The sequence below is a fragment of the Solenopsis invicta genome, chromosome 5 (assembly GCF_016802725.1).
Source record: "Solenopsis invicta isolate M01_SB chromosome 5, UNIL_Sinv_3.0, whole genome shotgun sequence".
NCBI lineage: Eukaryota > Metazoa > Arthropoda > Insecta > Hymenoptera > Formicidae > Solenopsis > Solenopsis invicta.
In genome coordinates this window covers 14,963,718-14,979,988 of record NC_052668.1, presented here as the reverse complement: position 1 = coordinate 14,979,988, position 16,271 = coordinate 14,963,718, and the positions used below count along the sequence as shown (strand labels likewise).

Sequence of the window (16,271 nt, the reverse complement as noted above, 5' to 3'; positions counted from 1 at the left end):
TTTGTTTTGCGAATTTTTCCAATATTTCTGTGTTCTGATAGGCCCCAGAAGATTATTAACTTTTTTCATGATGGATCGAATAGCTAAAGTGAAAAACGAAAGACTTATATCACAACAAAATTTTGAGAAAAATTTTTTTTGCGAATTTTTGAAATATTTCTGTTTTCTGATAGCCGCCACAAGTGTTCTACCTTTTATCATGATGGATCGAATCGCTAAAATGAAAAACGAAAGACTTATATCAGTCAAACTTCGAAACTTTTGAGTAAAATTATTTTTGCGATTTTCTCCAATATCTTCTGTTCTGATAGCCACCAGAAGAGTTCTAACTTTTATCATGATGGATCGAATTGCTAAAGTGAAAAACGAAAGACTTATATCAGTCAGAGTTCGATATTATTGAGTGAAATTTTTTTTGCGAATTTCTCCAATATTTCTGTGTTCTGATAGGCCCCAGAAGATTATTAACTTTTTTCATGATGGATCGATAGCTAAAGTGAAAAACGAAAGACTTATATCAGACCAAAATTTTTGAGAAAAAATTTTTTTGCGAATTTCTCCAATATTTCTGTGTTCTGATAGCCTCCAGAAGAGTTCTATCTTTTATCATGATGGATCGAATCGCTAAAGTGAAAAACGAAAGACTTATATCAGTCAGAATTCGAAATTATTGAGTGAAATTTTTTTTGCGAATTTCTCCAATATTTCTGCTTTCTGATAGCCTCCAGAAGCGTTCTAACTTTTATCATGATGGATCGAATCGCTAAAGTGAAAAACGAAAGACTTATATCAGTCAGAATTCGATATTTTTGAGTGAAATTTTTTTTGCGAATTTCTCCAATATTTCTGTTTTCTGATAGCCTCCAGAAGCGTTCTAACTTTTATCATGATGGATCGAATAGCTAAAGTGAAAAACGAAAGACTAATATCAGACCAAAATTTTTGAGAAAAATTTTTTTTTCGAATTTCTCCAATATTTCTGTGTTCTGTTAGCCGCCAGAAGTGTTCTAACTTTTATCATGATGGTTCGAATCGCTAAAGTGAAAAACGAAAGCCTTATATCAGTCAGAATTCGAAATTATTGAGTGAAATTTTTTTTGCGAATTTCTCCAATATTTCTGTGTTCTGATAGGCCCCAGAAGATTATTAATTTTTTTCATGATGGATCGAATAGCTAAAGTGAAAAACGAAAGACTTATATCAGTCAGAATTCGAAATTATTGAGTGAAATTTTTTTTGCGAATTTCTCCAATATTTCTGTGTTCTGATAGGCCCCAGAAGATTATTAACTTTTTTCATGATGGATCGAATAGCTAAAGTGAAAAACGAAAGACTTATATCAGACCAAAATTTTAGAGAAAAATTTTTTTTGCGAATTTGTCCAATATTTCTGTGTTCTGATAGCCTCCAGAAGAGTTCTAACTTTTATCATGATGGATCGAATCGCTAAAGTGAAAAACGAAAGACTTATATCAGTCAGAGTTCGAAATTATTGAGTGAAACTTTTTTTGCGAATTTCTCCAATATTTCTGTGTTCTGATAGGCCCCAGAAGATTATTAACTTTTTTCATGATGGATCGAATAGCTAAAGTGAAAAACGAAAGACATATCAGACCAAAATTTTTGAGAAAAAATTTTTTTGCAAATTTTTCCAATATTTCTGTGTTCTGATAGCCGCCAGAAGTGTTCTAACTTTTATTATGATGGATCGAATCGCTAAAGTGAAAAACGAAAGACTTATATCAGTCAGAGTTCGAAATTATTGAGTGAAACTTTTTTTGCGAATTTCTCCAATATTTCTGTGTTCTGATAGGCCCCAGAAGATAATTAACTTTTTTCATGATGGATCGAATAGCTAAAGTGAAAAACGAAAGACTTATATCAGACCAAAATTTTAGAGAAAATTTTTTTTTGCGATTTTCTCCAATATCTGTGTGTTCTGATAGCCACCAGAAGATTATTAATTTTTTCATGATGGATCGAATAGCTAAAGTGAAAAACGAAAGACTAATATCAGACCAAAATTTTTGAGAAAAAATTTTTTTGCGAATTTCTCCAATATTTCTGTGTTCTGATAGCCGCCAGAAGTATTCTAACTTTTATCATGATGGATCGAACCGCTAAAGTGAAAAACGAAAGACTTATAACAGTCAGAGTTCAAAATTATTGAGTGAAATTTTTTTTGCGAATTTCTCCAATATTTCTGTGTTCTGATAGACGCCAGAATTGTTCTAACTTTTATCAGGATGGATCGAATCGCTAAAGTGAAAAACGAAAGACTTATATCAGTCAAAGTTCGAAATTTTTAAGTAAAATTTTTTTTGTGATTTTCTCCATTACTTCTGTTTTCTGATAGCCCCCGGAAGAGTTCTAATTTTTATCACGATTGATCGAATCGCTAAAGTGAAAAACGAAAGACTTATATGAGTCAAAGTTCGAAATTTTTGAGTAAAATTTTTTTGCCATTTTCTCCAATATTTCTGTGTTCTGATAGAACCCAGAAGAGTTCTACCTTTTATCAGGATTGATCGAATCGCTAAAGTGCCATGTTTTTTGAGAATAGGCCTTCTGGGCGTTCGTGCGAACATCCGTCGTGTCGCGTTCAACCATATTTCGTATTTTCTTTTTCGGAGCTCAATTTGCGCCTGATGATTCTTAATTGATCACCGCAGCATTTGCCGGAGTTCACCACTTATAAGGAGTTTTGGGTAAATTCCAAATTTGCATATCAAACGCATTAAGCATTAATTGTTCTTATTTAACGTTTGAGAATATAAATATTATGTTCTATGCGTCTGATGCGCAATTCGGAACAGCTTAATCTTATTATAACGCGATACAATTCTTATCAACGCCATTAGTTTATTAGTTTTTTTTTACCAGTCTACCTTATAAAGCTTTATTTTAAAAAACAAAATGGTGTTTAACTATTCCATCCTTCTTCTATTTATATTTTTATTTTTGTAGTTTTGTTATTACATCACGATCACGATCCTTGCAATAGACATGCGATTGGTCAGTATCTTCTATATTCTGTGCAAATCCGTGTGAACAGGCCTTCATAGTAGAGAGTAGTTAACGGTCGCGCGCGCCACTTTTGCTTGGTTTCAAATTCATGCAAAATATTTTGCAAGTTTGAATTCAGTATTTATAAGGCAGTGCAATTCGATTTTCTGCAGATTCGTGAACTTCATTGAAGAATTTCGCCGTTATCCTGAGCTAGTTCCCGCGCAAATCTGCGTGCCGTTGTGCGATTCGAGCTTCCCGGTGAGTGTTTCTTACGGCAGTTACAAATCTGCTTTTTTTCAGTCTTGCTTTCCGTAGCTTTTGTTATAATTTTTCTCACCCTTCCTATCTTTCACCACATCAGGTTTAACTATACTTATTTCGTATTTAAAACAAATCGCAATGTCATGAGAAAAACAGACAGCGCACGATGACGAACATAACCTATTTAAGCATTGTCATCACAGAACATATACAAAGTATCATCATCTGAAACACCGACGAAAAATCGTCGAGGTCTGAAATTTTGGGTAAACCAAACAAAAAAAAGGTATCTAATTTTTACATTATAAAGACACAAGTTACAGTCAGCTCTCACAGAAATTGACTTTAAAAAGCATATATCTTTTTATATTAGGGATTATACATTTTGCAGGTTGTAAGTAAAACAATTTCTCGTGATGCAATATTTATATTTTTTTTTCTCTTAAACTCTCATAATGATAACAGTATATAATAACGATCTCGCTAGGACAGTGCTTCAAAATTAAATATTTCTGTCTTCGTCGAGGAATGTTGCGTCTTTCAATTAAAGTATGTACAACGTTGGCTAATTGTTAATTAAAAATATGGAAATGTTTACCGAGAGAGGGATATATATACACACACATACACTCGCACATGTAAAAAAAAAGTAAAATGCAGGCATTGTTCTATTTATGTCGTCATGATATTGCTATATACAGAATGTCCTATCAGAAAACTGAGTTGTTAAAACATTTATTTCCTTCGATTGTGATGATCGCGAAAAAGAAATATATTTCGGACATTAATTTACGTTAAGGATGGATCTGAAATATTTTTTATGTATTGTCACAATCAAAGAAGATAATTAAATTTTTTCTCCATTTCTGATGCCATGCTATATAAAGGCTTTTCAAAAGAAATATATTTTCTCCACATATTGTATTTTTAGATTTTTAATCTATTTAAAATAATATAAAATAAAAATATAAAATTTAATCTAATTAATAAATTTTAGAAGTTCAGAACTTTTGCAAGAATTCTGTACAGAGAAAAAGTTGTTGATAAGCGAGTTAAGTTAATTGACATATCATCATTACTGAAAATTTAAAATAATCTGAATAACAAAAAAAAATATAGATTGTGTTATCCCTTTTCGCATTGTACTCTAATATAATTGTGGAAGTTAAATTTCTTTTAAGAGTTAAGCAGAAAGATAAATTCTCTTGAAGCGAATAATGTGCTTTCGATGAAACGCTCAATATACATGCAAGCGTTACAATGCAACAACGTTACATGATTAAACGTTTATAAGCAATACAGGACTTTTTTTACATGTAAAGACGATTAACATAGGCCTCCTTCCTCGTAATCGTCCTCTTCGTCCCGCTGCGTCGGTTTCTTCTCGGTTGATTGGCTAGTTTCGTTCTTCGCCTAGAAAATCAACAGGTCATTGTCATTATATGCCCAATGAAATAATCAAATGTATAATGGTAAAATAGTAGATAATAATAAAACTCACGTGGTTAACTTCCGCTTCGACGGTAGCCTGACCGCCGACTTTGGACGCGTTAGGAGAAACATAGGATTCAGCGGCATTGGCTCTCACTCCGGCAGGAGGAATAGCGTATTCCTATTGGTAAAGTCAGATTTATAAAGTACCGCGATCATCCGTCATTTTGGTTACACACGTGGCTCATTCAAAATGTATAATCTAAGAAACGTATGTACGCATATTTATACGTTTTGAATGAACTTTATAAATCTAGTAACTTTCTACCTGTTGGGGTAAAGGCAAGCCTCGCGCTAGCTTGGCATACTCTACGTCCATGTGCTTGATAAAGGGACTGTTAAGAGCTGCCCGAGCTGCATCTGCGTCCTCGTTATCGTATGCTTGTAGCAACATCTCCAACGTTTGTACCTGCAAGAATCAAACCGTGTATTGACATGAAATCAATTGATAGTCTTTTGTTCTGGCATTAACGATTCATTATTCGTAATTTTTGATCGTTAGCAAACTTTGCTAAGCAATATTATGAAAATTTTACTAATAAATTTACTTTTATTATACTAAGTTAAAATTGATTATTATTCTCACGTACTTCGGGGGCCTCGCAGAAGTTACCCCATTCTTTGAAAGCCTTCTCGGCTGCGACCTGATCGCCCCGCGCCAATTGTACCAGCACTAGCGCCACAGTGAGCCTTCCAAGCGAATTCCAAAGCTTGATATCCTGATACATACCAATCTCGCGACGTATCGCGTCTGCCGCCTCGTCATACATCTGCAGTTTCACCAATAGCCTCGCGGCTTTGCTCATGTACTCCGCTGCATGTCGCGAACTGTCCTCACCCTATAGACATATCTTTTTTAATTATCAATTTTTTAAATATAATTGTTTAATTTTATTTAAATTCTTCAAATTCTTCAAATTGGTTAAATTATATCTGTATAATTAAAATTTTGCTCTTTACATAATTTTTTTTTTTACAATTAGTTATTTTTATAATGTAACCACAGTTGCCAGTGTTTGACTACTGTTTCAGAGTTTTTCTATCTCAAATCGCCAGTGATTCATCATGACTACTCATATTGTTTAAATTTCTAAAAAATAAAAAAAGAGATCAAATTTAGCTCTCTTATCAGGAGATTGGTTAAAAAAGCTGAATCTCAACTAAAATTCAAAGAGGTAACTACTAGAGATGTACATTTAAAATTGAATTAAATGAAACAATCAAAATAGGCGATCAATTTGAAATTGTATCATCAATGATCCAAAATTTTCTAAGTATTTGAATTTGAACACTTTTATTCACACATATCTATAGTAATTATATTACTTTTAAAAAAATCATTAAAATTTAGAGCTATTAGTCAGAGATTTTCCACCTGTCGAAGAGCCAGAATATTTATTCCAAAAGCTGGAGTTTGCAACTGAAAATTGAGCTAGTAATCGTAAATATAATCTGACAGAGCCTACCATATGTATATCAGCCGCGCGTTTAAACAGTTCTAGAGCCTGCTGGGGATGTGTAGCTTCTAGCATCTTGGCTCCCTTATCGAGTGCATTCACACCTGATTCAGGGGAACCGTGCTGCTGGAAAAGGCCACAAGCACTGTGAGCTAGTTTCAATACCTCTGACAGATCTCCCATTTCCTTGCAGATGACCAGAGCTTGCTCGATACTCCTGGAAACATTGTATTCTTACAATATCGCAATATATTTTGCGTGATAAAATCCAATATATGAATATATATACACGATACATACTTTCCTGCATGAAACCATCTATGTTGCATTAAATTGCAGAATTAAGGGAATATAGTTGAAATTATGTGAAATTTAACAGAAAATATTTTAGTGAAGAATACAATTAAATTTATTTCTAAAAGAAAATTTGTCTCTATAGTAAAAAATAGTGCATTATGAAAAGAATACAATAAATGATGTTTGGTTAATCTATTATCCAAATTATAAATCTAATAAATTGTTAAAGATATATTGTGCACTTAAAACTGAAAAATTGTTATATGTTATATCAAAGGATACGCTTTGGATTGTTTGTAACAGTCTGCTGCTTTCACTAAACAATCTTTACACTGTGCATACGATTTGGCTATTCGAAAGCATGTTGCTAAAGTGAAAAAATTAAAAACATTTAATTGTTAAGTGATTGTTTAATTTCTTAATTTATTATAGATTGTAGAATATTCAAGTAAATAATTTTTCATTTAATTTCCATATCAAGTTACAAGTGAATATTAAATTTAACAGATTTATAGACCGACAAATTTCTTCAAATATAACTGTTAAATTACTCAACTTTCTACTTTGATTATTCAAGTTAGTTATTTCATTATTACAATCTAATATTTTTCTTACCTGCATGTGAGTACTCATCAGCTGCTACCTCGTAATCAGGTCGCCACTTTAAAAAAGTAGGTTTCAAGCTGGAAGAAACAAGTTTATTGAACACAAGCCTACAATCAATTTTAAGTTTACAGAGAGTTATAAGCTTGGAAAAGAAACTGTTAAAATCAATTTATCACGAGTTTATTGTTGACCGTCAATGCTAAATTTATCACGTATGACAATAAAAATCTAATGAGAGGAACATCTTGATTATCCAATAAACCAGAAACGTTGAAAGGGTCTTGGGAGGGCGAGAGACAAGTGCTTACGCTTTTTCAGCCTGGCGTATGTGCTCGTTCGCCTCCTCGATCTTTGACATTTTCCTCCGAATGGTGCCTTCGTTTTTTCCGGTTTAAGCACGACGACGGTAAGCGAAGCACAGCGAAGTTATGTCAGTTCGATCCCCGGAACTGCGTCTCGGTCACGAAAGCTGTTCGTCACCCGTCAAAGCACAGTGCCCGCATACAGACGAACAGACGCCGCGACGACTAATCTTTAACTCTCGCCGTGCATAAATCGACGTTCTCGAGACTGTGAACAACTGCGAAGCACACAGACGAATATAATTTGCGGCGGCGCGGTCTGATTACCTAACCTAATTTATCTACTTCGATCCTTGCTTCAGCAGCCCGCCGAAAGAGCGTTGAAATGAAAGGTTTACTCCTTTACGCCATCTTCGTTTCCGTAGTTCGTGTCAGTCCGTGTCAGGTTTTTGTTTAAATTTCGAACGTTTTGTTGTACTCGATAAATATATAATTACCGTGATTTGCCGACACGTTTACAGATCTTTGCCTAATTTAATGAAATTCGATTATTATTGATTTTCATCGCGTTTAAAAACGAGGCGAGGAGGTTTATATTTTGCACGAATTGCAATTGCTGTTGCAAACTCATTGGCGGGAAAGACCTAACCTCAAATTGTTTTGATAAATAAACTATCACGCTGTCGAGTTAAGGTAATTATTTTTCTTAATACTTTTGTTATTTTTTTTTTTTTTTTACATTTTTCTACGTCACTATATTATTTAATCTTTGTGATTTGTATGCTTCAACGAACTTTTCAACAAACCAAAGATAACCTAAAAAATAATATTTTTTATATCTTACGATATTCGAAATTAGTTATACGAAATATACATTATAATACTTTATAAATACTAATTATACTTTAATAATTTAAATAATTATATTTTCAAGATATTTTAATGATCTTTGCCTGTGTATTTTGAGTTTTATAATATTGTTGGATTTGGATGATTATATCTTATGTTAGTCATTTTATAAGAATTGAAAAAAACAAACGATAATTAGATGGCTGAGCGATTGGAAGATCTGAACCTGCCCAATGCAGTTGTGACCAGAATCATTAAGGAAGCTTTACCAGATGGGGTGACTATTGGGAAAGATGCTAGAACAGCAGTAGCAAAGGCTGCATCCATCTTTATACTCTATCTCACATCGTCTGCCAATATAGTAGCCAAGAAAGGCAATCGCAAGACCATTAGTGGACCAGACGTGCTGCAAGCGATGATAGACATAGAGTTTGATCAGTTTGTTGAATCATTGCAAGAATCTCTGGAAAACTTTAGAAAGATTCAGAAGGAAAAGAAGGATGCGACGTCGAAGAAGAAGCAACAAAAGAAGGATGATGATGATGTAAATGGCGAGGATGAAGAAGTGGGAAGAGAAATTATAGATCTTACCTAAGAAGTAAATTTGTACTATTCTTAAGGAAACCTAACAAGTTGATTTATAATGATAATTTAAGATATTTATAATAGAAATGCTAAACAATAATAAAGAACATGCATTTTACAGCCAGTTAAATAAAAGACCAATATTTATTTTAATTACGTTATGTAATAATATTAATAATAGAGTATATATAGAATTTACTTTTTAATATTCATTCTTTTTCAATGAGTTTCATTTATAGCGTTATAAACGATGCAGCATGTTTCTCATGCAAAATAGAAGAAAATTGGATTATTTGAAAGCTAGAGAGGAAAGGATCGATTTGCATAAATGAAATTTATTATTATTTAACAACAATCTTTTTCATGATTAATTACATTAAAAAGTTTAGACGAGGAAGTAAAATTCAAATCGTATCGATTCATATAGAAACGATTGTTTATCAAAATTTCATTGTAAACATTTTTTTATAAAAATTTGCCACTGATTTTTTCTTGTTAATTATTAACAAATTTCTATCTCAGATGTGCTTGTACATTCTTGTGTATTCTGTAATTTATGAAAATATGTCACGATTAATGTACTTACAGTAGGACAATTAAGTTTTATGTAATATATTTGGTTTTAAGAATATAAAATGTATTTAATTCTTTTTTTAAGTTTCCTTTGAACTTTTTGCACCGTTTTAATTTCTCTTTGATGTTGTCTTTAATTGTTACTGAAGTCTGAAGCCAATTGCCTACTATATTATGTATACTTAGACTAAATTATATCTGCACATATAAAATCAGTGTGCAATATTATATAATATATTTATGACATTACATAAGATACTAAAGCATAAAAATTTACGCAATAGATACAATTCTTTTTTGATACATTAAATTGATCCAAATATCTTTTTCTTTATTTCTAATAAAGAATAACAGAGAAATGAAAACGGCGCAAATAAAATTTTTAATTAACGTAATATTTATCTAGAAAGTCGATTTCTTATCATTTCATTTAAATCCGTTTAAACAATGAATTGAAGTGCATAGAAAAAGATTGTTAAATTACAGTGCTTGTAGAATGCTGTTTCGCTTATATTGCTATGTCAATATCAAACAACCAAAGAATTTCCGAGGAAAAACTTAGATTTTGTGATAAAAAAAACCTAATTGCTCACAAATTTGATCATTTGAGCAATTTTGTGAGTCAATATATAGTAATGTATTTTCCGTACATTGATATATATGCATATGTATATGTGTGTATATATGTATATATATATATATATATATATATATATATATATATATATATATATCTATATATATCTATATGAGCATTATATCAATGGTAAATATAACTTGTGCGCGTTACACTTTCCACTATTATGGAAACAGTTTGACGTGCATAATCACAGACCAGGAAAAATAGCGCATTTTGCGATATCTTTGAGAAGCATCAAGTCGAAAGATTATTCGAACAAGCCGATAATAAAACAGAGTTTTATAAATTTAAGGTTGCACAACTCGAACTTTGCGTTCTATTGAACTCCTGCACATTGGACATTCTGCAGAAACTTTTTCCGCGCAAATGGAGCAACAGCAAAAGTGTCCACAAGGTAGAAAAATCACCTCGCACTGCAAAAGAAGAGTCAATATGAGATTATAATAGTAAAGAAATAATATATGTATATATAGGATTTATCATTATATTTACTTGTAAATCGAGGCAGATTACGCATTCAATCACGTTGACATTCTGAATAAAACTGTTGTCTTGATCGCTGGTCGATGCCTCTTCGAGAGGCGCGGAGGCTGTTACGGGTGATCTGGATTCATTCAGTTTAACTTCTGCTAGATAATTCTCAACCGCCAGCAATATGGCAGCACGATCATTCTCACAATTTATACCAATCTGCAAAATAGAAAAATAACAAGTAATAAATGTGCTTGTTTTAAACACGATTAAAATATAAATCATAAAAATAACAAAAAATTTTGCATTTGTTAATATCTGTTGTTTATTGCAGAACATAAAACTCAAGTTATCACGAATTTATTTTAAACTACAAAAACACTTGAATTTTTCATTTACAGTATTTTAAATCGAAATTTAAAAAATCAATGAAGACATTTGCATACATTTTTTAACTGTTCGTCACTGATATCCGGTAACAAGGATGGTAAGGTGGCTAAGAATGGAAGGCAGTGTAAAGCTCCTGCTATCGCTACATGTCGAACAAGCATAGGTTCCAACATTTCCAATAGTCCTTGCGGTCGAGCTTCCATCAAAGATTGATACTGCATCAGCCAGAACAAACTGCCACGTCTCGGGTTCTGTGAATATTTTTTTATCATTTTATTGCTCTATTATTTTGTTTCTTCTATTTTATTATTTTTAAAGACTTATAAAAATCTTATTAACATTTATTAGTTAAACAAAAAAAAACATTAAATTATCAAAACTTAAAGGTAAAAAGTGAAGAAATATGTAATTACGGAAATGAATCGTTGTTGCTCTATTGTATTGATTGTTGCTAGTAGTTGGTCTCTCCTTTGTGTTTGTTGTTCTAATAAGTCAATCAGAATAGCTGTTAAGGCCACGCGTCTATCAGCGATCTCATTCTAAAATTATATGCAAATTTTATAAATTGTATGTGTGTGCGTGTGCGTGTGCGTGTGCGTGTGCGCGCGCGCGCGCGCGCGCGTGTGTGTGTGTGTGTATAACTGTATACATATAAAATTATATTTAAAACTCTAACATTTCATAAATTTACGAAATTGATTATTCTAAATATTTAACTCACAAATATTTAATCTAGCAATTTTTAGGCAAGGTTTATGTAAGTTATAATAGTTTTATAAGTCATAACAAAAAATACTTTTAAAAATTCTTATTTCATCATAGAACCACAACTTACAAGTTGTTGATTGATCTCCAACTTTCGCCTCTCGAGTTCGATATTAGTGAGCGCAGCTAATTGCGACTGCACTAGATTCATTTGTTGAATAATGCTCCAGGAACGTGCGTCGCTCCGTTCCAACAACGCGGCGACAGCCGCTTTTTGCAAAACTTCATCCTGTCGTAATCTGTCAACGAGATCTTGCCTGCTTTTTTCTTGATCATGCACTATCTGAGCCAAGTGGTCGTTGTTTGTTACCTCCCTGCGAGTTTAAATCTTGTCATTCCTTATTCCTTTCGATTTATATTCTTTTTATATAATTTTATATAAAAGTTGTATAATACGAGCTGTATATTTATAATTTAATATCATTTTAAATATAATTAATGTTTTGTTTACCAATTTGCATACATTTTTTTAGGGATTTAACTTTTAAATAATTTCTCATAGTTTATTGCCCGTTGAATTGATGAACAATATATTTTATTATTCAGCATTGCAATGAAATAATATATTTAGAACATCTTTTTTGTGTATTTCTTAGGACTTATGATTAATTCTCATTAAAAAGTTATTGTAAAAGAAAAAAATTTATGATTGTTACTAACAGCGTAAGTAAAGATTGTACAGTGTAATTTCTGAATTTGGTATGTTCTTCCCATTTTCTCATTCTGTACATTTCCTCCTCCAACAATTTCTCCATTGCAACTGTAAAATAAATTTATATTTAAATGTGTGAACAATCTCGATTTCGTGTATATTTATGTTCGATACTCACAAAGAGTGTCTTTCGTACGTAACATGAATTGTTCCGAGTGACAAGAGCTCAATAGTTGCATTTCTTCTTGCTTCTCCCGCTCCACTAACTCTGCCTGACTCTGCCTTTCTTCCTCGCTGTTTCTCAAAAATTCTTCAATCACATTATCAGCCTCTTTTTCCGCTAAAAGAAAAAGTTCATTTATGTTTTTTCATATTTGCAAAAATCATACATTTTGCGCAGAATTCGTTAAAAATTAAAGGGAGATTATACCATTGTAAATGTATGACAACAAACGCGTTCTATTCATGTCTCTTTCCTGCTGAACTTTCTCGAGTTCTTGCTCCAATTGTATCTGCTGTAACGCTACATCTTCCAAAAGCTAAAAATGCAACAGTTTCATGTTTAAGATGTTTACAGTTTTTGTGTGCGCTTAATTCACCTTCTTCCTGTGAGCCTTGAGCGTAGATTGCACTTCCATTTCGTATTCCTGTTGTTGCTTTATGTTTTTCTCCACCTCCAACAAGGCATTTTGCCTATGTTCCTGTCAAGAGTGAATTTTATTATCATGATATTGATATGTTATGTAACAGGCTAACAAAAAAATTATTTTTTCACATATTGCTTTTATATGAAAAAAAAAAACATTTTTATTAGCTTGTTGTTAGCAAATTTTTTTATTAATTTGACATATTCAAATTCTCACAGATTAGTAAGTTTGTAATCGATTTTTTAACGTCCGTATAAACAAAACGTTCAAAACAGAAAAATTAAATAAATTAGAATAAATTGCAGGAGAAATGTTATAAAAAAAATAATAATAAAATGGAATTAAAATAAAAATATGGAATAAGAATGGAATAAGAAATCGATATTTTTGCAGACTTATATTCGTTATTAACGAATACAACTGAGGCGCGCTGGGCGCAATAATTATCCAATAAATGAAATAATTTTATTGCAAAAAAACTAGATTAGATATTTCTATAATTTCCGTTTTGTTTAGTTACTTTTTTTATAAGTTGGATTATTATTGCACTACTAAGCGTCTCTTTTTGAACTTGTTACTAAGTAATAATGAATTAAATGGATGACAAGTGGGAAGCATACGAAACTCAAAGAAGCGTCCAACATGCCTTCATTTTGTTTAGCTTCTGTAATGCTGCCTAAAAGAGAAAAAAAAATTGTGAATATGCGCAAACATGGACAGCACATTGTGCATGATTCATAGATACTCGCAAAATTGATCAATTTCTGTAAAATTTGTTAATGTAAAAATATGCAAAGAGAATGAGCATAGATGAACGTGTAAAAACAAATTCTTATAGCTTGTACATATTACTGAAAAGGGATGCACACATAAACACGTTTGTAAGATAATAAATGTTTAAATAGTTCTTTGATCAATTTCACGATGACATTTAACATTTAACGATATAATGTAACAGATGATATCTCATAATTATGTTCGTGCACTACTTTATAATACCTGCACGTCATTATTCTTATTATGGTATACCGTCTGCGTGTCTTCCGAGCTCATGTCTTTCGAGATCTCGGTCTCTGATATCGAATTCTCCGGCGAGTACTCGATGCCACTCTCATTCGCCAAAAAAGCGACAATCACTATCGCACCACCCTCTAAAATATCCTGAGATGGATATAACAAGTTTAATCCATCAATATTTAAACTCGTCAGTTGTTGAGCATAGCCTAGAGACTTTGGCAGCTTATGCAGTGATTTGTTATGACTAATGTCAAAAGTATTAAGCTGCTGCAGCTGTCCAATTTCATCAGGCAGCTGTTTCAGGTTGTTCTTCGAGACATTCAAAATTGTTAACTTGTTCAAATACACTATTTCGTTGGGCAGTTTACGAATGTTGTTGTCTTGCAAGTGAAGCTCCTAAAAAAGCAGAAAAAATGGAGTTTTAAATAGTATATTATTTTAAAAAATTTAGATTATATATTATAAAAAAATAATCTGACTTTTAATAACAAGTTTTGTTCTAACGTTTGAATAACTGATCAATAATTAACTTCTCTGGTTTATTAATTGCATATTTATATTTATTTTATTTCTTGTATTTTTATAATACATTAGGATTTTATATCACCAGAAAAATTCCAATTTTTTAAATATATTTTATTTTTTAATAATTATAAGGGAAATAAATGGATAAATTTTTTGATCAATTTAATAAACCCACCTTGAGAGAAGAAAGATACTTAATATCAGAGGGTAACGCAGTAAACTCGTTTCCATGAATATCTAATACAGTCAACAATGACAAGTCACTTAAGGCACCACCACCCGAGAGTGAGCTCAGCTTGTTATCATACATTAGCAGGGTTATTTTTCGGAACACCTTGCAAAGCGAATAGATGCCCGATGGCACATTCTTCAAGGCACATTCCGACACATCGAACACCGGCTCTGGATTTTCTCTAGCCTGTCATTAAAAAATATAATAATTGCACAGGACATATTAGTACATATTATCTTTCATCAAACTATCAGTTTGTCATTTATTGCATTCTATCATATATTTATTATTTACTTATACGAAAATGGCTGTGACTGGCTTATATAAATAACTTTCATAATTAATTTTAATTATAAATAATTACTTTGCTAAATATTTTTTTCAGAATTTTTATAAATGCATGTTTTTCAGAAATACTGCTGAGAAAGTGTACATCTTTTCTTAGAATTGTGTGTGTGTGTGTGTGTGTGTGTGTGTGTGTGTGTGTGTGTGTGTATATATATATAAATATATGACTTCTAAATTCTAAAATTTCTCATCCTATAATTCCTAAAAAATGTTAATCATTGTTGAGAATTATAATAATGTTACAGCATTAAAATAAATCATTGATTATACATAAATTCAGCTATTAGACTTTTTGCTCATGATTTATTTCTTGTTTAATTAAAAAAAAATACTTAAAATTTTTTTAAATTTTATAATTTACATTTAGAAAAATGAAAAATCTTAAAATATTTTGTATATTAAATATTATGTATAAAAAATTAAAAAAAATGCACACTTTTTCAATATTACCGAAAAATGTTTCAATTCGTATAAAAATCTAATAATTTCTTAAAAATTTATAAAATTACACAAAATTTCTGCAAAAATCTACCAGAGTAGTCATAATCGTTCTAACCTTAATCTAAACTTTTAGATCTGTTTGTTATATCGTATTGTCTATACATACATTACTCTTATGTGTATCATTATTTGTTAAAAACAAAAATACGATAAATGATAATTGCATACGCAAACACTGACTATTTAATCGTTATCGAGTTGACTCGGATGATGAAACGCGCATCATAACCTCAAAATTCGTAGTACACGCACCAGGTACAGTTTGTACTCGAGCCGCGCCTTGTAATCGACCTTAGTCTTGCTCCCGTCTTGCTTCCTCGACATCCTTGCTCGGCGTCCGTTGTCATGACAAGGATTTCATCATGCTCAATAAACATGTGATGAACGGTAGCGCTGAGCTCTCCTCAACGGAGCTCGTCCCACCACTCCTTCCCACGGTACCCACTACTAATCAGCTGCAATCAGCTGTCAATATGTCACGCTGATCTTTAAACTGCACCCCTTTAAATTGCACGTTTTGCACCTATTACCATTAATTCTTCCTTTTTCCCGCTTCGGAGACAAAGGATGAAACAATGCTGTTCAGCGGAAATATTTAATTAGCGATTGTTTAAAAAAAATTTAGTACATTTTTTTTTTTTGATTGCTTAGCA

General features: G+C 31.8%; 4 protein-coding genes across 8 annotated transcripts in view; 2 read left to right on the top strand and 2 right to left on the bottom strand.

Moving 5' to 3' along the window:
* Positions 1-3,021: 3,021 nt before the first annotated feature.
* LOC105203201 (uncharacterized protein C1orf112) overlaps positions 3,022-16,271 on the top strand; it is a 32,326-nt gene continuing 19,076 nt past the window's right edge. The window contains exon 1 of the mRNA XM_026141479.2: positions 3,022-3,267. The gene's annotated coding sequence lies outside the window, so the exon portion shown is untranslated. The remainder of the gene's footprint in view (positions 3,268-16,271) is intronic.
* Positions 3,682-7,707, bottom strand: LOC105203199 (gamma-soluble NSF attachment protein). Its single transcript, XM_011171967.3, has 9 exons — positions 7,430-7,707; positions 7,131-7,198; positions 6,798-6,882; positions 6,519-6,536; positions 6,228-6,435; positions 5,352-5,600; positions 5,030-5,170; positions 4,772-4,882; positions 3,682-4,683 (listed from the first exon to the last, which is right to left on the bottom strand). The coding sequence occupies exons 1-9, from the start codon at positions 7,477-7,479 to the stop codon at positions 4,597-4,599; spliced, it is 1,017 nt and encodes a 338-aa protein (XP_011170269.1). The 5' UTR covers positions 7,480-7,707; the 3' UTR covers positions 3,682-4,596.
* Positions 7,753-8,992, top strand: LOC105203200 (DNA polymerase epsilon subunit 3). The gene is made up of 2 exons (XM_011171969.3): positions 7,753-8,116; positions 8,472-8,992. The coding sequence occupies exon 2, from the start codon at positions 8,472-8,474 to the stop codon at positions 8,865-8,867; it is 396 nt and encodes a 131-aa protein (XP_011170271.1). The 5' UTR covers positions 7,753-8,116; the 3' UTR covers positions 8,868-8,992.
* On the bottom strand, positions 9,173-16,108 carry LOC105203204 (E3 ubiquitin-protein ligase LRSAM1). Of its 5 annotated transcripts, none has more exons than XM_026141483.2 (13): positions 15,871-16,108; positions 14,713-14,955; positions 14,025-14,408; positions 13,642-13,671; positions 12,948-13,049; positions 12,779-12,887; positions 12,527-12,688; positions 12,357-12,456; positions 11,767-12,010; positions 11,345-11,470; positions 10,988-11,182; positions 10,563-10,760; positions 9,173-10,483 (listed from the first exon to the last, which is right to left on the bottom strand). In XM_026141483.2, the coding sequence occupies exons 1-13, from the start codon at positions 15,940-15,942 to the stop codon at positions 10,358-10,360; spliced, it is 2,091 nt and encodes a 696-aa protein (XP_025997268.1). In that variant the 5' UTR covers positions 15,943-16,108; the 3' UTR covers positions 9,173-10,357. The 5 variants fall into 5 exon arrangements, with proteins under 5 accessions (XP_025997268.1, XP_025997266.1, XP_025997270.1 ...); XM_026141481.2 differs by having other exon boundaries at positions 13,995-14,408; positions 15,871-15,942; XM_026141485.2 differs by having other exon boundaries at positions 13,995-14,408; positions 15,799-15,929.

Coding starts and splice junctions, on each gene's coding strand:
- LOC105203204 (XM_026141481.2), bottom strand. CDS start 15,942: ATGTCGAGGAAGCAAGACGGGAGCAAGACTAAGGTCGATTACAAGGCG. Junction 14,409..14,712: donor AGTATCTTTCTTCTCTCAAG/GTGGGTTTATTA, acceptor CTGCTTTTTTAG/GAGCTTCACTTGCAAGACAA. Junction 13,672..13,994: donor ATAAGAATAATGACGTGCAG/GTATTATAAAGT, acceptor TTTCTCTTTTAG/GCAGCATTACAGAAGCTAAA.
- LOC105203199 (XM_011171967.3), bottom strand. CDS start 7,479: ATGTCAAAGATCGAGGAGGCGAACGAGCACATACGCCAGGCTGAAAAA. Junction 5,171..5,351: donor ACTTCTGCGAGGCCCCCGAA/GTACGTGAGAAT, acceptor TGATTCTTGCAG/GTACAAACGTTGGAGATGTT. Junction 4,684..4,771: donor TCGAAGCGGAAGTTAACCAC/GTGAGTTTTATT, acceptor TTGATTTTCTAG/GCGAAGAACGAAACTAGCCA.
- LOC105203200 (XM_011171969.3), top strand. CDS start 8,472: ATGGCTGAGCGATTGGAAGATCTGAACCTGCCCAATGCAGTTGTGACC.